At 38.5% G+C, this 24557-nt stretch overlaps 1 protein-coding gene and 1 non-coding gene across 3 annotated transcripts in view; one reads left to right on the top strand and one right to left on the bottom strand.

Moving 5' to 3' along the window:
• Window positions 1-5481: 5481 nt before the first annotated feature.
• Window positions 5482-24557, top strand: part of slc12a5b (solute carrier family 12 member 5b) — a 31406-nt gene continuing 12330 nt past the window's right edge. For both annotated transcript variants that reach the window (XM_068334768.1, XM_068334760.1), the window contains exons 1-6: window positions 5482-5699; window positions 21475-21578; window positions 21741-21881; window positions 22719-22865; window positions 23755-23809; window positions 23893-24023. In XM_068334768.1, the coding sequence (XP_068190869.1) occupies window positions 5660-5699; window positions 21475-21578; window positions 21741-21881; window positions 22719-22865; window positions 23755-23809; window positions 23893-24023 (618 nt within the window). In that variant the 5' untranslated portion in view covers window positions 5482-5659. The remainder of the gene's footprint in view (window positions 5700-21474; window positions 21579-21740; window positions 21882-22718; window positions 22866-23754; window positions 23810-23892; window positions 24024-24557) is intronic.
• trnat-cgu (transfer RNA threonine (anticodon CGU)) lies at window positions 10769-10840 on the bottom strand. Its single transcript has one exon. It is a non-coding gene; the product is annotated as a tRNA-Thr (tRNA).

The raw sequence follows: 24557 nt of genomic DNA, 5'->3' as shown, positions 1-24557 counted from the left end.
GTGCTATCACTGTGATCAGAAGTTAATGTCATTTACTGTCCTGACAAAAGATAAACAGGAATGTAATATAGCTGGAATGCAATTCAATGTACTGTGTGTGCGTGCGTGCGTGCGTGCGTGCGTGTGTGTATTAAAATGTTCTCTTCTTGGTGTATTCTATTGATTAGTTATGCACTACAATTTTGTAATGTCCTAGAATTCAAATTCTTTATTTGGGGGCCTTTAGCAGGTATGACATTAACTAAAGCAGTCATTATGACTTATTAGAAAGACATTCTAAAGCATTCCGATTTTCAACTTAGGTCTGTATCTTATTTACTAATTAAATAAGTCATATGGACAAATATTTGTGGATTGTTTTTTTTCTTTTTTTGGAGGGGGGGGGGCTTTGTATTATGTCAACAAATACATCCCTCCATTCAAGAGCTTTTTATTACCATCAATGTACCATCTTGTTCTGATTGTTTGGTCACTATATTGCTTTCATGGAGACAGAGAGAAAGCGAGAGAGGGATTAATTGCTGCCTGGCCAACTTCACTTTAAACAAGTGAAAAGCGTACTTTTTTGGAGATCATTGGTTTGACTCCACATAATAAGTTTATTTTAAGGCTATAGACAATTCACTGAAAAAGGAAATGAAGAAAACACCACAGCTGTACAGCTGTCCAGATGACAGGAACGACTTCCATACGGAGACAAGCCTGGTCGTTTACAGACGGGCTTTAGTCGAGAAACAACTGCCCTCCCAGCCACCTCGACACGGGATGTCACAAAATATAGGGACAAAACATACTCAGCTTCCTAGGTTTGAGTTACATTACTTCTGTGTAATTCCAGGAATAGCTGCCCAATTTGTCCAGTTCTGAGTTAAAGCTGCACATTTTGTCCTGCAACATTAGGACCCATTCTGCGGCCTTTATTCCCAGGACCACAGCCAACATTAAGGCATTTGTCACATAAAGAGGAGCTGTTTCCGTCCTGCTCTGCCTTCAAAAGCAAGTTTAATTTTTCGCACATGTTATTTTGACATAGTGCTTCTAATAGCCAAATCTGCTCTCTGTAATCTTTTTCAAATAAATGACAACTTGGAAATGTGAAGAAAGCTTTGCATGTCAGCCAGATTGAAAGTGGTCCCTCTTGGAAGTGCATGAACACACGCCATCTTCTGTAAAATCTATCAGCTATAATTTATCATCATAGACTCCTACCCTCTTTTCTGTCAAAGTGCTAATTTTTATTTGATGGTCCTATCATTCGTCACGTCTTAACATTTATTATGAAGTCTCCAGGGCAATGCATGGACAAAGAGTGCTTAGAGTTGTGCTAAATCTGGTAGGAGAAGTACAACCAGGGCATCATAAAAATGTCACATTTTATGGTTGTTTTTTGCTGGCATCTTTAATCTTTAATACGACAAACTATGCAAAAATAGCTGGCCATAAATTTGTTTGTAATGAATTTTGACTGTATTATTGGCCTACATCTCACTGAACAATGATATGGAAGCACAAACTTCTGTGGAACGGTAGTGCGGTGGACTCATGCATTAAGGGCGAATCAATTATTGTAAATTTTCCATTTTTTATTTTTTTTGTAAATGTCACTGTAATGGTTTTCTTTCTGAGTTGCCCTGCGATGAACTGATGATTTTTTGAAGACAGCTGGGACAGATTGGTGTTTATCAGGTGAAAGAAGCAGAAGAGCTGCAGAACTTTTGTGTAATTGTTGGTGTTGACATGACGAATGCTATGCAAGGTCGGGCCAGAGAAAATATCTGTGTTTTTTGGACGTCGTCCCGCATGCAAGATCCAGGACAAATCTTTCATCCCTCCTCCTGACCTGACAACTCCCAGAGCTCCACAAATCTGAAATCTCCCTGATATATTTATATTCTAACAGGAGGATTTGAACAGTGACTTGCTTATGAATCTCATTATTTTATTGGATCCCATAGAAACTTCTGAGTACCATAATATGTTTTTGATAATTATGGAATCACAAAATTCATTAAAGAAAACTTTTCCCTCGGATATTTACTAGTTTTTCGTTGTAGGAATTCAGAGTTGAGAAAGCATCTCTTAGTTTTTGACAAAATGACACACATTTCACTTGAATATGGATGTAAACATTCCTGTGATATGTTCTCTCCTTCCATTCATTGAATCTTCCAACCTCCATTGAAGTTTAGCCAACAGAACTAAGACAGTCTGTTCTTGTTGACACTGATAATTTTTGATCCTTTTTTTTTTCTTTCTTGATATTATCTGGTTTCATTTCCATTGTTTATCTAATTCATTCCATTTTGGAAAAGTCCAAGGCTCTAATTGCTGCCTTCCTCCCATTATTTAATTTTTGGTGTGTTTTTTATCTGTCTTCACTCTGTCTGTTTTGTTTTGTTTATCTTTATTCATCTGGATTCAAACTGCCTACATCATGAATGTGCTCCATGTTGAAACGCATCAAAAAAGACATGGTACATCTCCAGGGGTTTATCCTAATAGATAATCTTAATATAAATCCAGTATGTTTATACGTCAGTACAAAGGTTTATTGGCTAAATAGATGTGACAAAGGTTAGATGTCATCTTGGTACTCAGCTTGCCAGAGGAGATGAATAAAGCACTGCAAGCTGGGGGGGGGGGGCTCGGATCTGACCAGGAAAAATGAAAAGTGGATTTCAATCCAGCGCTCATGGCCTTAATCTGCAGGATTAAGGCATCTAAAATTTCACTGCAATGTATTTTACATCCCTGTGCATGTGAGTGTTTACAAAGCTTTCTTTGTAGATCGCATGCTTGTGTGTCGTGTGTGCTTGCGTACTGTTATAAAAGGACGTAGGTGTGACTGACAGTAGTCAGTAGTAGTATCTGGAGCCACATGAGAGCAGCAGCAGGCAGACGGACCTGCAGGGGGGGGGGTGCAGCGGGTTAAGAGCTAAAGCCGCTTGGCCCAGATGAGGATGGCTCTGAGGCTCTCTGCCAATCACAGCCCAGCCAGCAGACCACTCTCACTGACAGGGCAGGAGGACCGTGTGTTACCCCACACACACACACACACACACACACACACACACGGTGGTTAATGTCCCGCAGCCTGTAAAATACACTACAGCTGGAGTGAAGTGCATGAATACATTACGGGGGTAGAGAGCAAAGGCTCTAGACCAAATGACATTTGTTTAAAAGATATTAGAATCAATTTTAATTAAACTTTAAATAAATCGAATGACTCCAGTATAAGAAGTCACTAGTAGCAGAAAAAAAAACATTCCTACAGAAAATGAGTGGGGTGCAGGTCATTATTTCAGTTTTACGGCTCCTAACTTGAATTAAGTGTCACAGTGGGCAGCAGTTGTTTTATTTATTTATTTGTTTTATTTATTTGTTTGTTTGTTTATGGGGATGTTTTTGCTTAATTTTTTAAAGAAACTTTTAAAAGCCATGAGCAAAAAAAACCCACTTGAAATTCTACAAAAAAGTTAAATGCCAAATTTACAAAAGTCAAATGTGCTACCTTATCGTAACTCAAATGAGTTGTAAATAACAGAAGACAACCTCTGTTGGGTTTAGTTCGGTCAGATTTATGGTTCATCTCAGAGCAGAGAGCTGCATTTCACATGGACTTTGATTTGGTAATGATACGCTAACATCATCAATGAGGCTAAGTGATCTATTTGTTTCTGTGTGATTGTTAGCAGGTCTGCACATAAATTACTGAGCAGATTTCCTCTTGGTTGGAGCGACGGGCATGTAGTGTTAAAGAACCCATGAGTGGATCTGGACAAATAGATAAATCCAGATACGACTCCTGTATTCCATACATACATTTTCAAAAATGAATAAAAAACTTGGCTATGATAAAAATTTTGGATTTGACTCCAGAAAAGAAAATCATGAGATTCCTGATTTCATGTCAACTGTTTTCAATGTTCTTTGTATTCTCTGAACTATTCTCCTCTCATAAGGGTCATATCCTTCATGATGGTATAAAATGCTCCTTTATTTTTCTAAATTGACTTTTGTCTTCTTGTTATCAGCTCGCTAACTCTCTTACCGCTTCCACTTCCTGTCAGCTCTCCTAAATACTCCACTCACATCCTCGTCTTTTGTCACTCAACAACGTCTTTGAGCGAGTGTTTAGTCAATTAGAAGTCACTGAAGTCTCTCTAAACATCAAAGCTGGGACAACAAACATGCAGATGGTGATGATTTCAAGAAGGCTTTTCTTGCGGTTCTCCTGTTATCCATTAAAGTCCAGCTTTGTTTTGGCCATCCTTCACCAATCCATCACCGTGTCGTTGGATTAGTGGTCCTTCAATATGGGATGAAGAATCTACATCATCTGGAGGCCTGTAGCTTTTCATATTATATCTATAGCTATAGATCTCATGTTGTATTTATATCTGCCACATATATTCCTTTCTTTGTGTTTTAATCTTCTAGCCTCTCCTTTATTAGCTTTAGTTCAAAGTAATTTATCTTTTTTTTATTATGTTGACTTGCTCTTCACATCTCCACACAAACTTTGTACAGAAGATATTTCACTGAATTTGTAGTCTCCGCAGTGACTTCAATGAATTATTGCCATTTATCAATTGTCCATTGAAATTAGAACTTTTTTTTCTTTAAGTCACAGTTCATAAAAATAAAATCAACTACATCTCATTTCCTTTGTTTATTCGCTCTCTCTAATCGTGTAAAAATTATTTCACTGAAAATATTGTTTTATTTCTCGTGTGGAAATTGTGAGTAAGGTTTAAATTACAGTTTGCTACAGTTTGTCTTTCATGAATGTTAGGTCGATCCTCATCGAAGCAAAATAACTTGTTATATAGCTAATCTCAAGTATCTAAAAGATTAATTAAAGAATAATTGGTTGTCATCTACATAGATATGAAAAGCTCTTTGATGGAAGAATGTGTAATAGAAAAAAAGAAGTTGATCCAGTATTAAACCCTGTGGAATGCCACTGCCAAGTTTTAAAATACTTCTCAAATCACATCCAGCACTTAATCCAATATAACAAAAATAATCCAATCAGATCAACCAAGTCCTCGCCCGACATGCTTATCCCAGAATCCAGAATAACGCTGAACCAGTGAGTGTGGAAGTTTTCCATTTTAACTTCACAGGGTTACACAAGTGTAGCCTGCAGCTCTTCCACAGATAGGGGGTCATGACCTTGGCCGAGTAAATAGAAAATAGACGAGTGGGAGAGACCAAAAGAGATTGGTCTGAAAAGAACATCAAAGGAGATGCTTAATCTAAGGAGAAAGCACTTTGTCATCTCTCCATCTCTCAATTCCACTCCCTCATCCCTCTGTTATGAGATGGATGATGCTGAACGTGCGTGAGGAAGAGAAAGACGGGGGGGGGGGATAATACCTTCTGAATACATGATGAAAGTAGTCATCTGGCTTAAACTGACTGCAGGGCAAGTGGCGCTCGGAGACCGAAAGCGTGTGTGTGAATGACACGGAGCACCATCATACACTCGTCCCCGTCACCTCTCACAGTCTCTCCATCCTCCTCCAGAAGAGGGAGAACCAGCAGCTCATCAGGCGACAGACTAGACAAGCAAAAGAGAGGATAAACCTTTGCTTTCCTTCCTCTGAGTTTTGCACAGCCTGAGGAGGAAAGAGGATAGACGCTGAACAACATGACAGACAGCGAGGAGGGAGAGGGGCTGAACAGCCGGGGTAAGTGGTGAACCCGCCTTAGACTGATCACACAGGAGTGTGTGGATGGAGTGTGTGGTTGTGTTTTCATCTGTTGGTGTAGGTCCTGACTGAGGGAACACATATGGGGAAGACATGGAAGTTAGATTATTTCATTTCAAGGATTGAGACTGTGATAACATGAACACAGGTGTGTGAGACAGCTGTGTTTGTACGTCCCAAATATTTTCGAAAGTCAATATAAATATCCTAAGTTTAGAAAATAGGAACAACAAGTGGATGTGGAGACTGCAGACACTAACATCCAGTTGCTCAACCAGTCCAGATCCGTTCCCATTCAGCGCTGGATTATAAGTGAGTCATTTTTTTCGGTCACCAGATAAATGAGCTTGACATCACTGGATGTGTTTCAGATGCGACCAGCCGGAGTTTCATTGTGCGGTTGTGAATTGTCAATCGAACCCGTCCTGTAGACTCAACGCAGCCCCTGCAGATTTTCTGGGAAACCAACTTTTATGTTCCTCCCATCCGGAACATCAGTATTATGTTCCCTTCATAAAGCATCCTTAAGTTTCAGTATTTGTGGGTTTGCTTTCATTTGTTACTAGAGCTATGTCACATAACTTGATTAACTTGATCAATGCTATCCATTTTCAAATACATATAACTTTATGTATAAATAAATTCATACCAATAAAACTTTTTTCCACATAGTTTAATCCCAATCCCATAACTCAGACACATGCACACATCCCTGCTTCCATACGCGAGACTGTGACTGTGACTGCATTTTACATTCCTTATGTATTTCTTGAGAAGCATTTTTATTATTATTAGACAGTGTTTCCTGCCTCATTGCTCTTTGCCTTTTCTGAATGTTTCTGTGCATAGCTTGGTCAGCCATAGTCGTAAAAACTGTTGGGTGGGAATTTGTTTTGCTGTTACTTTTCTCTTTTGCTCTTTATTAGTTCATTTCAAGAAAATTTTTTGCAGTCATCATCTAGACAGAACATATAGGCAGAGGTAAATGAAAAAAAAAAGCTTACGGATAAATCTGAAAATCCATGTGTACAAACTTGTACATATTTAAGTAAATTTGTACATTTAATTTTATATTTCATAAGGTCATTAATCCTAATGAAATTGAAAGTTTCATCTAATGATGGAATTACACTAAAAGATAAAGTGTCACATTAGCAACACAAATGTGCACAAAAAATTCCCAAATTCTTCTGGGGTATTGTAGATACTTTATTGGATGGATGTAAACTCCTGACTTGCTAGTAGGGTAAAAATCAGGGGATCACCAAATTCCTGAAGCCACTAATATCTGCACAAAATATTATTGCAGATATTTCAGTAGAAAAAGTTGTTTGACTGACTTGTTGACAGATATTTATGAAAGACTGACAATCCAACACATCTAGAGTCCCTTTGCTTTGTTACCAAACTAGCATGTAAATTGTATTTGAAGTGGCAGAAGCATAACGTTGTACCGTATGTCCAGACTCCTGCACATTAGACCTCACAGCAGAAGCACCATGGTCTTTTGAAAGAGTGATCAATGAATGAATTCAAAAGTGATTTTGAATTATTTAACTTATACATCATTGCAACAAAAAAGTTCAAAAATAAGATGCCATTTATAGTGTGTAATTACCATGTGAATTAGGGGCAAGCAGAGCTACATAAAATGAATTACAAACCTCACATTGGTAGAACATTTATGCATGTTTAAACAAAGCCAGCAAAAGCCCAGTTGGAGGACACGGCCTGAGGCGACCCGCCGGCACAAAGACCAAAGAGCTCTCATCAATCCATTCAAAGGGAGTCATTGTGAGGTCCAAAGAAGAATTAGTCATAGACGGTGCAATCATCTTTCAGTTTGCCCTCTGTGAAAATGTTTGTCCTATGTTTGCCCTATAACTGACTTATTAGTTCACTTTATTATTTAGCCCCATATTGACTCTTCAATTCATTCCATTTGTTTCTACCTTAGTGCAGCTTTCCGTTTTGTTAACACTGATTCTTTATTTTATGATGTGTTATTCTGCACTGGTGGCAATAACCATAACGGAAGATGAAGTAAAGCAATCACTTATGATAGTAAAAATAGCAATATAAATATATTCCTTTACAAGGTGAACAATTATTTACACAAAGATATAATATAAACAGTTTGACCTTCAAGTATCAGACAAACATCATCCTGACTTTCACATATGGAGTAACTGTTCAGGAAAGGTCAAGTCATTTGTCAAACGTTTGAATGCATTTATATAAAAACATGCACTGACACCACATGTGATCAATTTAGGGTCAAAGGTGACAATTTTAATGTAGCAATGATGCTGAAAGATAATAAAAACTAAGCCAGAGGAAAAAATAGACACAACAACAGTCAAAAAAACTCTGATGATTTAAAAAAGGCAAATACTTCATTCATTGTGGCTTTTGAGAATGATGTATCAGCTGGGAATGATTTTAAACAATTCAACAATTTGCTGTTCTTGTTTTGTTTTTTGTTTTTTTATTTTGCTCACTGTGGAGTATATACACCAAGATCTCTGCGTCCTTCTGTAGCACGAACTCCTCCAAACAGTCAGAATAAATCTCTCAGGTCAAACGTGTTTTAGATGTTCAGATGGAGTTCTAGATAGATGGATAACCTTTAATAGCAAATGTATCATATTTCATACATGAGTTTTTGAGACAAAAGCAAGGCTGTTGGAAACAAAATCAGTATCATGCAAACACAGTCAGTACAGAAACATGGAATATTGACTTCTCATATTAAGTTTAAGATTATGTCATTGGAGATGGTCCCATTTTATTGTTTCAACTCATTGTTCAGAACTCCCCAATAGTCTCTTAAATTTTACCTTAGACAGATGAGTTTTACATCATTTGTTTGCTTTTGTAACGAACAAATGTATTGTAACTCAAGCTATGACCTTTTCCTAAACTCGACCAATCAAATTTACAGATAACACGTCTACTTGTCACATATTCAAAGTTCACGCAGCGGTGGCAGTGTGACAAACCTCATGTTCATATCCAGCCAATCAGAGGCAGACTGGGACAGGTCACGGCATTGGCATAGTAGGATTCACTTCTAGTCAGAGTGACCTGACCAAACTTTGTTTGTATGCCCCTGTAGTCATGGAAATGATTTTTGTAGCTTCATATCTTTATATAATACAGTGGTACCTCTACTTACGAATGTCTCTACATACGAAATTTTCTACTTACGAAACGCCTCAACAGGAAAATATTGCCTCTAGTTACGAAAGAACTTTGGAGTTACAAAAGGTAAAAATACAGTGTGGTCTGCTACTCGCAGCTCCCACAGGTTCCTGAACACAGCGTTCTTATAGCTGCTCTACCATTGGCTATTACCTAGCATCCTGGCATCCCATTGGCTAAGAGGGACCTCCTCTTAGCCAATGAGGAGGTTCGGCATGGTGAGGCAAGAGCGCATGAACCAAAGAGGGCAAAAAACAATGAGGACAGCAGTTAAAAGATAAATGATCATCATTTTTATTCTTTGTCTTTTACATCATGCACAACTCTCATTTATTGTGTAATAATCTAATTGTAACATGTATTTGTTACATGTTACATGTTTTTATGCATTTTTATGTCTGAATTTTGGGGGGCTTGGAACGGATTAGGGCATTTGCATGGAAAACGCGTCTCTAAATTTTCTACTTACGAAATTTCTTCCAGAACCAATTAATTTCATAAGTAGAGGTACCACTGTATAGAATATAATGCATGTACAGTAATATGTACTCAATGGTTGCTCCAGATAAGCAGCAGGGAAGCCAGAAGAACATCTGGTCTCATTCTGACTGTTTTCTGTCTGGACACTGATTTCTGCAGCCTCCTGTCATCTGGAGCTACTTTCCTTCGAAAGAGCAGAACAGTCTGCCTCCGTCTTACTGCAGACTTAGAATTTCAAGCCCCTTTAATTTGCCAACAATAAATACAGTTTTAAAAGTCCTATATTTTTTTTTAAATAAAATAAGAATCATGTATTGCTTAATTATGATTACAGAGACCCTAGACAACAAGAATATTTGTCTTTTTCGCATTCTAGCCTATTTATTACGTCATAATATTACCTTTGTCAGAAAGTGTATCACGCTTAAGTTGCTAGCAACAGAACTGCTTTAAATTAAATGCTACTTTAAAAAAAAAACTTTTTACATGATGGTATGTGTAATACTAAACTATAGTGTGTGTTTTTTACACTGTCATTTTGCACTTCAACAAACAAAACATTTCATGTTAATCATTAAATTTTAAAGATGCTAGCGAGGCATATTTAGTTTGGCCAGGACCAAGTCGTTTCCTGTGTTTGAGCTAAATTAATCAAAATGTATTCGTCCCATTTAACTACTGGCAAGCTTCAAGTGGATAAACACATTTCTCAAAATGTTGTTATAGTTTATTGCACACACGTCCTCCGCCTTTCGTAATACAACTACAGCCTCCTGAGATGGACTTAATCTGTTTGCCAGATGTCAGGAGCTCATCTGCTGACGTGTGAATCTGAATCAATTTGTCTGATTGACTATTGTTTAATTATTATTGTAATTTCCCTGAGAGAGATTATGGGGTCACCTGATGCATGAACACAAACCTAATCCAGATGATGATTGCAGTAAAAGGTTCTTTACTTGTTAAGAAACGCTAAACAGAAGGAAATAACCAAAAATGCAGTTTGATGACACGAACAATAAGAAAACTTTGAATGTTTGAAATGTCATCAGTGCTTCATGTGTTGAGATTATCATGAAGTTACTTCTCTCTCACACTATCTCTTGCACATTTCCCTTGATGGTTTTCATTATTGTGGTTTTAAATATGGCAGCAAAATGAAAATAATGATTCTTCCTTTATTTCCTTTATTCCTCTCTGGTAAAGAACATTTAAGGTTGTCAAGCTATTTTAGCCATATTTAAGACAACACTGTGTGAATACCTAAGAGAAAATATCTAGAAGTTCTTTTTACACTTTGGTCCACTCTGGACTTGACCTTTCCAGTCCCTTGCAGACTGAGATTCATGTAGCTATCTGGTTACAGGCACGGATGGGGTTTGAACCCATGATCTTCGGTTTACGAGACCGACGCCTTACCACTTGGCCACCGCGCCTGTACTTAAGGAGCCTGCTGTATGAAGGCTCCGCCGCCTCAGACGATAAATCCTCGCTGAAATAAAGTTTAGTGTTTGTGCAGTTGAACCACAGTCATTGTGGATTCTCCTTCACGTCTTGTCTAGTTCATAAAGTTTTTTTGACTAATCGCTGAAGGCTACATTAGGGCAAGAGAAGTCAAACCTTACAATAAAATCACATTTTTAAGTATAAATCAGTCACCAGTGTCATTGTTATGATTGCGTAACCTCAGAAACAACAGCGGTTATTTGAAGCATTGGTTTCGGTGATCTTCCCTTCATCGGTGGCTGAGCTTCAGCTGACATGAACTGTCATGTGATTATTCCACAGGTATTATCTCATTACAAAGGAGTACTCCATTACGCTAAGCTGCTCTTACATGGGATTAAAATGTTGCTCCTTCCTTGTAATTTCATATACTACCCTGTAACAAAGTATGTATATAACATAAAGTCTCAGTGTAATCACATTTGTAGAATTTACTATAATCTTTCAACTTGCAGGAGAAAATTATTATTTGTTTTATGTACAAAAATCCAATGTTGATGGTAAATGTAGATGATAACCGCTCACATACTCCTCTTTAATGGAGGCATGTGTGCAAAAGTTTAAGAAAAACAGACCTATACTACGAATAACGAGCCTTTATTTGTACCTGTTGGAGACAACAATCCACGTTTAACTCCAGCATACGGCTCCAGTTTACTGTCTATCTGGGAGATGATTATAAAAACATTTAAATGACTGGTCATCTACTCCCACTGAGCAAAGTTTATTCAATAAAATCTAATGATCAACATAATCATATTTTATATAGATCAATAAAATGTCCGATACACTGTTGATGATTGTCCATCGCGTCAATAATATTAAGTAGACATCGTAAACTCACACAAGGCCCTACGTCAACATTCCCCAACCTTTATTGGTCCCCGGACCGGTTTCAGGTCAGACAGTATTTTCACGAACCGTCCTTTAAGAAAGTAGTCATGTGACCGAGGCCTTTTGGTGCAGCCTGGTACCAATTGAACCACGAATGAGTACCGCTTGATGCTCTATGTTAACTGTGTTCTCAGTCAGGAACAGCCTGTTGGTTTGGAGAAAGCTTAAGGCAGGCGTTTCGTAGATCTATTGGGAGACAAAGTCTCAACAACCTGGAACAAGTAAATCTCACGTTTCTCCCAGAACTCATTTTTAACAGACCACCCACAAACATCCATGAGTCAGATGGTTGGACAGAGGACATGTTCCTGAATGTCACAACATGAACAGGAGACACTCATTTCTGCAGATTTACATCTGCCAAAAACTATGATTTACTGTTTTGGAATTAACTTCAAAAATATGTTTTTTAAATATTTACCGCAGTAGGGAAGCAGGGAGGAGAGGAGGTTTATGGATGTAGTGAAAGAGGACACGAAGGTAGTTGGTGTGAGAGAAGACGAGGCAGAAGACAGGGTTAGATGGAGGCAGTTGATTCGCTGTGGCGACCGCTGAAGGGCAAAAGCCGAAAGGAAAAGAAGAAATATGGAAGATGGGGGCCTTGGGCTGACATCTGCAAACTGGATGAAAAAGATGGAAAATTTAGAAAGACTACCAGAACTTTGTAAACAAGGGAAACAGAACCAAATGTATTTTGCCAAAACCAAGAATTAGTTTGACATGCTAAAGTTTGACATGCTAAAGAGGTGGCTCTCAGTCTGCCTGCCTCAAAAGCTCTTCTGTGTTTGGGGAGCCCCTATAGAGACATACCTGCCTGACGTCATCAGTACACAATGCAATGCAGTTAGTGCAACATATATGTTCTGACATTAAAGGAAGTGGGTTTTTTTTAATTAAATGTGCTATCTGTATAGTGCTCTAATGAGTAATTATAAATGTGAAAAATATTTTTTAAACTGTGCTGAATAACAAAGTAAGGATAAGGGCTATTTTACATTAAAACCCATTGCCAAGAGTTAATCATTCGACTATTTTAGGTGAATTTTTTATTCAGCCTCTATTGACACATATTGTTTGCATGCCCTCCCACTGCAAACTGCACTTATCAAACAAGGACAAACAGACATAAAACAAAGTAATGCAAAACTGGGCCAGGAAGGATCTCTGGGTTAAAAATTTGGAGAGCTGCGGATGAATCATTCAATGTTCTACTGCTGTGGAAAACGTGGCAAATAAACTGCAGCTGCAGTACCAGCGAGTCATTAAAAAGACCTTTTGGGTGCAACATTTTCAACATTTCTGGAACAGAAATTGGCAGTATGGATTTGGGGAAAATATTTTAAGAGCTTGTGCCACTTTTCTATCAATAAATTAAGAAAAAGAGCAATAAATAAAATATTATACTCTTGTTTTTACGATTTTCATAATTCAAGGATAGCTACTAAAAAATACATAACTTCCTTAAAGCATTTCAACTTATTTGCTCCAATAACAAATCTACGATACTTTCTGGCATTCGAAGCAAAAAACATTGTTTGTTTGTATTGGAAAAGTTCTCTTTTCAAAAAAAGTCTCACCCAAAAATCAGCTCACAATCTAATCACTTTTGTTCAAGTGACTCAGATCGTTGTTTTTAGTCAGCAACTGCTGGCGTGACATTCTCATGCCTCAGTAAACGGTGACTGGAATTTACGATGTTAAGCAGAGGCCGCACATAGAAAACATTGTAATTTAAGGACTTTGTTTTTTGCATTCAGTTTCGATCAAATGGCATTTCCTTTTATTCATGCAGGATTTGTCTGTAGCGTTGTGCCAAACACAAAGCCAGCACTAGTTGCTAGGCAACACAGCTTAGCTTAAATGTGATGTTCAGTCTGAAATAAGATTTTACTTTCATTTATTTGGTCCAGATCTTTAAACATATATAACATCCACCTCCTGCATCTGTCCACTATTTGTACATATCTTATAGTTTCTGTTCTTTCTGTGTGTTGTTGACTGAAAATCATATTTTCTATTCATGAACAAACCTCTCCTGACAAACAAGCGGCAGTGGGTGGTCTAAATGCTTCCTGAGTAATATCCAAAATACCAGTTTTTACAAGTGGTAATCTATTTAATGAAAACGCTCATATCTGTCACAAAGACAGACATGTAAACTAATTTCACAGGCAAACCCTTATAACTGTTTAACTTCAGAAAGTTTTGCATCTGGAAACGAGTCTGGTTGTAATTTCAGATGTTTTTCATCTTGGTTTTTTTTTTTCTTTCCCTCTTATGATATACCATAACTACAGAATAGCTTCAAGCCTTATGAAGGCTGTATGAAGACAACTTGATATACAGTATGTGTACATATTAAAAAAAATACTAAATATAGCAACTTATAGTTCATGGAGTTCTGTTTTTCAGTGTTACATAAAACATAAAATCTGTGACAAATCATTTTCAGGTGTGGAATATTTTTGCATTAACACATTTTTTCAGTTGAGAGAAATATTTTGCAAAATCTGCAAACATTAATGAACAATTTACCAACTTTGCACAAAGGACATATCATCATGCTCCCTACTTACCTCAACTGCATGCCAATGCTTTTTTTTTTTTAAAGTTGTGGAACTATCAGAAAGACCCCTACCAGACATGTAGAGTTGAGTTTCTGTATTAAGTATTAGGGTTAGGGTATTAAAAGTATTAAGTATTTCAATATTAAAATTAATAAATGTTAAAAAAAAAATTAAAAAGAACTCTCTACATCGTTTTATTCACTACAGCAGGGTGGATCATGAATGCCATCATTCGTGGCACGGTGGCTTTAAGGCCAGGCCCCAGGCTGTAAGCTTCAGCAGCTGTCTCATTTATAGAGAGATAATCACTACACACCAATCAGAGTAATTCCAGGGTCAGGTATGTAATGTTTTCACCCAGTTGTTTTAGAGTCACAATTGTTTGAGCAGTGTGAGGGAATCAGACTAAAGCATGACAGTTCCCATCAGACCAACATGCGGTTTCGGTTAGAAGGCAAAGCAAACATTAGCTTGTTCAAAGGCAAAATCAAAGCAAACAAATGTGACAATGCCTTTTCATAGAGGAAACAGTGAACAGTGTGAGGCCAAGCAGAAACTGCTTTTCATCTGTTGGTTAAAAACTTGTCAAGTTACTAGTGCGCTCATGTTTTAAAGGTGTAAATCTGAATAGGTGCTTTCATGTAAGCACTCCCGACAATCTGTCCTGGAGACAGAACAGGCAGCGCGTCACGTATAGGTATGCGAGTGAGGATGTAAATTTAAATCAAATAAATTCCTAAATGGATTGACCTTTAATTCCTGAGGATGCTGTGTAACTGACCGCTACCATTCTCCTACATGCAGTTAATTTCTGCCTTCCTCTGTGGCCTTCAGCAGCTGCCAGATAATCCCTTTGAGCCTACGTCCTATTAAGCTTTTAAAAGCTGGTATAAACTGTCCATTTTGTAATGGCCATGTCACATCAAGGGTACAAGTACACACCACCCAATGTTTTGGTGTGCATGCTGGTTATTCAGGGTCACATCTGCTGCTAATGGTGCATCATTAAATGCAGTATGAATATCAAACTTATCTGTGAATGTCCTACTTTCAAGGTAAATTCAGTGCAGTTCCCCCTGTCATCATGCAATGATGTGGATTTAAATAAAGAAATTTTCCACATGCAGTTAAAAAAAAAACTTTCGGCCTCATTAACTCGATCTCGGGGGGTTAACAGATAATCACAGCCTATTTATTATTTCACAAATCTAGTTTCTTCAGCTTCAATCTGAAGTGTTTGATCTGCTGAGTGACAAGGGCCACCAGAGGAGTAATGAACATTTGATTTGTGAAACATGGAGATCTTTTACTTGTTGATGTTCTGCAGGAGTCAATGGCTGAGACTTGATGAATGTTTCAGAGTAAGTTTCCTCATCTGAACACTTTGACATTTTAAAAAATACAGTTTAAATGAAAGGCGGTGCTGTTTGCTTTTCACTTATATAGCCTCATTTACATAAGCGGATGGCCTGGGGTGAATCGAAGGCCACTAACGTGGAGACAAAACTGTAATTAATACTCATATTTTCCACACTGGAAGCTATCACTCCAGCAGGGTTTCCAAATGCCAGTTACATGTTCTGTTTTCCATCTTTAGGAGATTGTGAGTTTGCAGTAAAACACAGCAGCACTGTGGCTAAAGATATTTTAATTTTCACTTTCTATACTGAGCTGACTAAATATTCTCGGGATTAAAAAGATACCCGACATTCCCTGTTTGTGTCATCATTAGACCTTTTTTTCCCCTAAGGGCCACATGACTTTTCCCTTTTCCGATGGGGGGCCGGGGTCAGTTTGGAACAGAAATCACAGGGGTGCCTAAATGTAAACATTTACACTCTTCTGGAAAGTCATGGGTTACATCTACGGGTCGGAACCAAAAAGAAGGTTCAAACATTTTCAAATCAAGCAGAAGTTAGTCCAGTTAAACAGTGCAGGCAGTACAAAGAAGGTTTTGAATTGTTCTTGAGGTCGTCCTCGTCCTCTCATCACAGCAGCACGGCGGCGCAGCGGTAACGCTGTCGCCTCACAGCCAGGAGGTCAGGGGTTCAAACCCCACTGAGGGCCTCTCTGTGAGGAGTTTGCATGTTCTCCACGTGTCTGGTGGTTCCAAAAACATGCGCATAGCTGAGTTAAAAGGGATCATAGGTGTGAAGGAGGGTGTGAGGACATACCTGGGGGGGGGGTCATTGTAGTGGGGAATTGGTTCTAAACCTGGTTACAGAAACATTTTGGTCGTTTCCTCCACCTGTGAACCCCATGAATACAAGTTCCAAACCAAATCACAGCAGCTGAAGGTTTAGCTCAGAGAGATGAGAGGAGGAACTCAGAGCTGAGGTTGTGGGTTCAAATCCTGCCCCTCCCATTATTTTTCAGGTTGTTTCCTGAATGACGAAGACAAATACGCCTGGAGAAAAGGTTTGAGCGTGAAGGAATCGGTAGCGTGGTGGGTTAGCCCGTAACCAAGAGCCCTCGGTGTCACATTCATGTCCCAACCCAGCGCTGCAGGTTCTGGATCAAACTGTGTCTCGCAGTAACGAGGCCCGGGGGGGGCCGTGTCCCCTCCGCGGTGTTGGAGCTATAGAAAGAGGGGGTTATGGAGCCCTGAACAAGAAATGGCTAACCTTTTGCTGCTGTCATGAGCATTAATTAATTATTTGGTTGGAGAAGGGCGTTGCTGCCGCCAGGCGTCTAGCGTTCCGATGTCGTCAGGTTTGTAGGTAATAGTAGGATCAAGTTTTTGGGAAGAAGAACCTGTGATGTGATCAATAAACACTGATGAACCAGAAGCTGCTGATATTTTACTATCATGAACGTGACGTAACGTCTACTAGTAAACTGAATGAACAGGATGCAGAACACTGGTTATTATTGATTTCATAAATAAAGAACCCTCTCTGGGATCTTCACAGAGAAAAAGGCCTTGGACATGAACTTCCTGTTGGACGTGAACTTCCTGTTGGACATGAACTTCCTGTTGGACGTGAACTTCCTGTTGGACTGACCGACCCTTCTGTCGGGTCCAGGAGGCTCGTAGACTCTGTCTGCAGCTCTCTCAACTTCTCTGTGAAAACCACAAAGCAAACAAGAAACCCAACTAAGTGATTCGGGGGGCGGGGGGGGGGCTTTTTCTGGTACTGTTCAGGGGGCTGTGCCAAATGTGGAGGCGGGCCGCATGCGGCCCGCGGGCCTTAGTTTGGGGACCACTGCTCTACATGACCCACCAGTTCCAGGATGGATCGCTGTTACGACCCCGCTCGTTAAAAAGAGTTGTAACAAGAAGAAACCGATGTGAAAGGGTTAACGTAGAAACATTTAATAAACCAGATTATTTTAAATCCCTGGACGGGTAAAGGTTTACAAAATGAACAAAAGGAATATATAAAAAGGAATATAACCAAAAGAGGACCGCTGAATTCGTCTGTAAATTACAAGTAAAGTGAAAACAAAACCCACAAAGTAATCTAATTACAGTTGTACAAAAAAACATGGTGAGCAGCCCCCCCCCCACTCCTGATGCTAACACAATCCAGTGACTAACTCGGCCCACTCTTCCACAATGTGGTCACAAATTTGGTTCAAACATCTCATCTCCAGGAGCAAACGAGGCAGACTGTTTGTGAGGAAACAGCCCCCCCCATCTGAACAGCTGAAGACGATTTGAGGGCTCCCGCTCTGATTGAGGATCTGGGATTGGAGAACACGCTGCACCAATCAGGAGCCGGGGATGGAACAGGTGGAGTGGGCGGAGCCAGGGCTGAAGGGTGGTGAAGCCTTTGAGAGGAGGGAGGTTCAATGTTTATTAAAATTTAAAACATTGAAATGAACGCAGCGTATTGAACACAGTGTATATTATTTATTAAATGAATAAAGCAATATGTTGTTATGGAAACATTAATATCAAGATAAATGCATAAGTGAAATTGCCTGCAGTATAAACTGAAAATGCATTACTATGCTGCTCTATGATCCTACTAATCACTGCTTCAAAGAGTACAATAAAAATAAAATACATGTAAATAAAATCAGTTGTATTCATTCTGCAATTTTCCCTGAGTCCATTCAACTGAAATAAATATTAATAAAATAAGATACAAAAATCTACGGAACACAGACAAAACAATACTTCCTTCAAGGAGACATCACGTCTTGTAGAAACAAATGTAAACATGTAACTGGATTTAAAACTAAAAACACGTCACTGCAGTGTGATGCCCACTTGACTGAGGCCGAGCCTGATATTAAAATTAGCAGAAGACTCGCAGGTTTACCTTTGACCTCTCTGAACATGAACTCTGACCCCCACCTGGCTTGAAACCCCCTGCTCTCAGCGTCCGCCTTCCTTTTAGCCAGTTTTGAGGAGTTTTAAATCCAACCTCAGCTCTGACCGCTGATAAACAATGAACCGAGGCCTGCGCGGCAGTCACTTCCGCTACCGTTGCATTGTGGGGAATGTAGTGTTGGTGCATGCAAAACACCCGCGGGCGGATACGGCTTGCGGGTCGGTTCTAATAGTATTAAAAATCATCCCGCGGGCCATAAATAATTCATCACGGGCCAGATCTGTCCCGCGGGCCTGGACTTTGACATATGTGGTGTAGTGGGACCAAAGCGTTGTAGTGTTTACAGTTACCTTAACCACCAGGTGGGCGTCCTGCTATCAGTTATTTTATACTTTTTGCACTTCTAGTGTAGTATATGTCCTATTAGTGTAGTATATGTCCTATTAGTGTAGTATACAGTATGTCCTATTAGTGTAGTATATGTCCCATTAGTGTAGTATATGTCCTGTTAGTGTAGTATATGTCCCATTAGTGTAGTATAATGTAAATCTGAGTGAAAAAGCAATTTCCCCATCTGGGGATTAATAAAGTATTCTTTCTTTCTTGTCAGTTTTTTGTTTTCTCTTATGTGTTCATTTATCCAGTATTTATTACTTACATTTATGTCTGAGCAGTGCATATTCACAATTTCCACTGGGGTAAATAAAGTATTAATAAAGTATGGTCTATCCATCCATCTATCTGTCTGTTTATCTAACTATCTATCATGAATTCCTACAGTGATGTCAGAAGTTCATGGGATTAATTTACATGTCATAGATTTATCATTTTTAGGTCACAGTAACGACATTGGCTGTCATCAAGTTAAACATTTCAGAACTCTCTGTCATGGTCACATAAGTGTGATGATTATTATAGAGCTTTGAAATATTTGTTAATGCAGCACAAACTGCAGGATGTCTGCAGATATTAAGAAAACTCAAGAGTACTGGACAAACTAAATTTCTTTATAACTTTATCAATAATAATGATGCATCAGCAGATCAATTCAGGCAGGGCCTCTGATTGGTTGATTATCCTACAAGGTCACTCAGTCATTGCAGTTCAGGATAAGAGGAGGGATGTGGTTTCTTATCTCAGGACACAGACTCATCAGTGAGGTGTGTTTTTATTCAGGTTGTAAATGGATGATGATTATAAAGTACACAGATTTAATATCTTAAATTACGGTAGAGCTTAATTACGGTGAGAATGTTCTGCTGTGTAATGAAATGTGTTTTATTCTCGTCTCGCGTATAATGTCACATAAGAGAAAATTAATCTGCTTTTTGCTGACGTTTACATGAAGCTTCATGTCATCGCAGAGCAGCTCTTTTATCACTCTAAAAAAATACCGATGTTGCAAAAACAGCCTTGTGTAGAACGTAAAATATGACACAAAAATTAATATTGACTTTGGTTTTATAAGACAAATGTGTGTTGGAGTGAAGTCAGTTGTGTTTTTAATTCTTCCATAGTTCTTTCCCGCTTTAGGACACCCGCAGCCTCATCAGGAGCTGCAAAAGCATTGGTGAAAGTTTTCTTTTTTGCAATATTGATGTATTTTATTGCAATAATTTCTGGTTCTTTTCCTGAAACCAGCCACACACATGAGTATTGTGACACCATGAACAATTCCAGCTTGCAATCATGTATTTTTTTCCCACTCACAACCCACCTAAATAGTTATCCTTCCATTTTAAACTGGCATTGAATGCACTCCATTGCATCTTAAATGGTGTATAACAGCACAAACTATCTGCATGATTTCATGATTGTGTTTTCTGGAACCCAGTAGGTCTCAAAATAGAGGTGTCTCAGTTTTCTCACAAAGTCTCCCCTTTGAAGCTCACTTCTTTGTATAATTTGTGGGCAAACTCTCCCCCCATGGCGCACCTTGCTTTTATTAAACAAATCCATAATGGAGCCTGGAGCCCTCTTCTATTCATTGGAACATCCTCGATGATCATTCAAGTCAGGAAGCGGAGTCCAGAGGCAACAGCGGCTCTCCCTGTCTCCGCTCTTGAATTAAAGCTTTATTCACAAACACAATTACGTGGCACCAACATTGCGACGTGGTTACTGCGAGGAACACAAGCTCACACGCTTCAGGTGTTGTTTCATATCCCACATGCTTTCTGTCATCAGTCTCTTTCTTAAAAAACAGCTGCTTTTCAGTCGTTTTTGTGGACTGTCTGAGTGATGACAGATAAACACAGATTTATTTTAATTATATTCTAATTCCTGAAAGAATGAGATAACATCTCCACGGAAAGAAATTATCTGATTTTTTTTTGCTGCTTGGACATCATATTTTCATTAATGATCTGTTTTGTCAACTGCGTACAATAAACCCATAAATATTCAGAATGATAAGGTTTATGACATCACCTGCTGGTCCTTCAGTCCTGGTTGCTTGACCTCCAGGGGTCCCAGGTTTATTCCACGTGCCGCATGTTCTGGAATTTAAATAAGCAGCACTACACCTCCGGTCAAAGTCCTAACATTTCTCTAAAATACTTCTATAATCATGGCTCACGAATAATTATGATTAGTGTTGGGATCGTTGTCCATCTTGATTGCCAATATGAAATCTAATGTATTTGAAGTATATCCAGTGTATGTGTAGTTGAATTTCCTTGAATTAAATAAATTAGTTTACTCAAATAAATTGCTTTGAATTAACCTATATTTAATAAACTTGCACTGACAACTCCATAATTCTAGCAGGAGCTGTGTGTGTGTCTGATCTAACTGCAGCTCGGTGATTCTGTGTTTTAGGTGATGGGAACCCCAAAGAAAACAGTCCTTTCATCAACAGCAGTGCAGCCGGTGATGCGGAGAAGAGCCAGCAGTATGACGGCAAGAATATGGCTCTGTTTGAGGTGAGGACGCATCCACGATCCATCCTACACCTATTGGGAACGCCGACACGAATAAAGAACCTGCCTCTATCTGGTGGTGTAAAGTTACAACTAGAGAAGAGATTTTAAAGATGTCTCCTGGGAGGATGTCATCATTTTCATGGGGTTCGTTGTGTCTAACAGGAGGAAATGGATACCAGTCCAATGGTCTCCTCCCTGCTCAGCAGTCTGGCCAACTACTCCAACTTGCCAACAGGAAGCAAAGAGCACGAAGAGGCGGAGAATAACGAGGAAGGAGCGCGTCAATCAAAGAAACCAATAAAGGTATCGATCACTGCTTGTCTTTATGTCTATAGTTTAAACCAGAGGAAGAACCAGCATTTAAAATAAACACAATAATTAAAAGAAAAGGTGTCATATAGCAAAAAAAAACCCTCCTATTACATTTTTTACAATAAAAATGAATTACAGACAAATGTAAAATAATACAGCCATTAAAATGATCAAAAATGTGTCAAGAGAAATATTTTGCTGATGTAGAAAGGAGTTTTCAGTTATAAATATCCTTACAAGTAAGTGCACAGTGAAATTTGATCCGAAAATTATTAATAATAAAAATGTTTAATTGTAAAGCACACAAGGTATTTTTTATTATCATTTGTGCGACCAGATTTATTAAGGTTGTGGTTTCTGCTCTATCTCAAAGCATTTTATCTTATCTTTCTTGAAAATGTCTCAACATCCCAACAATGAGCAAGAAATGGCAGGTCTGAAAAAGAAAAAACAACAAGACCTTTTTTGTTGAATGTCGTATCTGTCACCCGACCTCACGTGTTCAGGGTCAGGAACAGTTCTCAGATTGAGCCATTCAAAGAATCTCACAGGTCAGCAAGTCAAACTCCACGTGCCCCAACCATTGTATATGGTATCAGAATTGTATATTTAACATTTCAGTATATTAAAATATATCCTATATTTATTGTGAATTTTTAATGTTCAATTTCAATATACTGAGTTAAATAATATTTTATTGTTCAAAGAAGTTGACTGATAAGGACAGAAAATCTATGAAAAGGAGAATAAATGAACATCAGGAACTGACCATCCCATTTCTCTTAAAAGATGAACTTTATAAAACACTTTTAAGTTTGTGTTCATCAGGCTCCACAGCTGGGAACGCTGATGGGAGTGTATCTGCCGTGCATCCAAAACATTTTCGGGGTGATCCTCTTCTTGCGGATGACCTGGATGGTTGGGATCGGAGGCGTTTTCGGGTCCTTCATCATTGTCTTCATGTGCTGCTCCACAGTGAGTAAAACCGCAGATGTACCTGCTGTTTATTCCAGAACACAAACACCACCTGGACTTCAGTCCACCAAGAAAACAGATGGTAGTCATAACCTACAGGTATGTGAAGTAAATCTACGGGACAACAGGGGAGTTGAGAACATCTAGCTCTAAGATTATCTAAGCCGTTTCTCAGCTGAAGATGACAGTGAATCCAGGCAGAATGTAATCTGTTAATAAATCCATTCACTACCATCCGAAGGAATCTGATGAAGCAGGTTTAGAAAATGTCAATCCTAACCCACACTATATGTTTATCAAAAAAATAGAGATTTATGCATCTTTAAAGTGAACTTGAAGCAACAAGGTGGGTTTAAAAAAAGGTTCAGACTGGAAAGGAGCAGTTCAAATCAATTAATTATGGCAGTGCGTTTTTTAATATTTCAAACTCATTTAAAATGTCTAAACGTTACATGATCTTTGATGATATCAGATCAATGTGATTTATGTTTTTTTTGTCATTCTTATTTACATTGTAAATTTGATTTGAAATTTACTGTTGTGTTTTATATGTAGTTTGTTTTATGTCTCCAATCCTTTTTCAATCAAGTGTTAGGCCGTTTTATTAGAGCTTTTTTTACGCTGAAAGAATGCAGCCCTTAGTTTTATGTGAAAGTATGTACAGATCTGGAACTGGAGGCTAATCCCATCAAAAAAGTAGCTATGTCCTCAGATACTATGTTTGTTTTTTTAATGTTCCTGGAAATAACTTCATTTTGGTCTGACTTAACTATGAGAAAATAGAGATCTTTGTGTCCTGAAGGATTCAACATGAGCGGGACTCGTTGCCAGATGTATTTAGCGTGCCTTTAAACTCCCCTCATGTCCTTTGTACCCGGCTTTTTATCAGACGATGCTTACAGCCATCTCTATGAGTGCTATTGCAACAAATGGAGTCGTACCAGGTGAGCTAATGTCGGCAGGGGTCTATTAATGTGTTTACATGTAACGCAGCCCTGTACTAACCAAACGTGTTCATCACTTGCAGCTGGAGGTTCTTACTACATGATCTCTCGCTCCCTGGGGCCTGAGTTCGGCGGAGCTGTTGGGATCTGTTTCTACTTAGGCACCACTTTTGCAGGTGCCATGTATATCCTCGGCTGTATTGAAATTCTTCTGGTGAGTTCTATGCCCTAAAAACGTAATCTTCAGTAACACATGCTAATGGTTTTGTGTATGTCTTCATTACCAGGGTGCTATTTGTCCAAAAAAACAGGGAGAAGTGTTTTTTTATAATCATAGATAAATAAGCAATCAACAGGGCTAATTATTCTTTAGGTTTACGGGAACCCCTATGAGCTTAAATTCTGGACAGTTGAACATTCATATTTAATGCAAACTTCAAGACATGAAACATTTCATTTTCTATCCCTGGCCACGATGTGGAAGATGAAGATGATGAAGATGACCTATTTAGGCTTCAGGACTATGGATAAAGGTCGATCACATTTCAGAATTCACATTTAAGTGCAGATATTTTTGAAGAAACATCAGTCTTCATGCTCATGTGTTCAACCAAGCATTGATGGAAGTGATTGTATTCATTCTAAATGTGTTTTAAGGTTTATGACATAAAAACAAAGACCTCAACTCTAATTTTCTTCTTTATATTTTGGTTTTAACAGAGAAATTTTGTTAAATCTGTTGTTAAAT

The sequence above is a fragment of the Antennarius striatus genome, chromosome 2, assembly GCF_040054535.1.
Source record: "Antennarius striatus isolate MH-2024 chromosome 2, ASM4005453v1, whole genome shotgun sequence".
In the NCBI taxonomy this organism is placed as follows: Eukaryota; Metazoa; Chordata; class Actinopteri; order Lophiiformes; family Antennariidae; genus Antennarius; species Antennarius striatus.
Note: the sequence above shows the minus strand (reverse complement) of the source record. Positions and strands in the feature narration are given on the sequence as shown.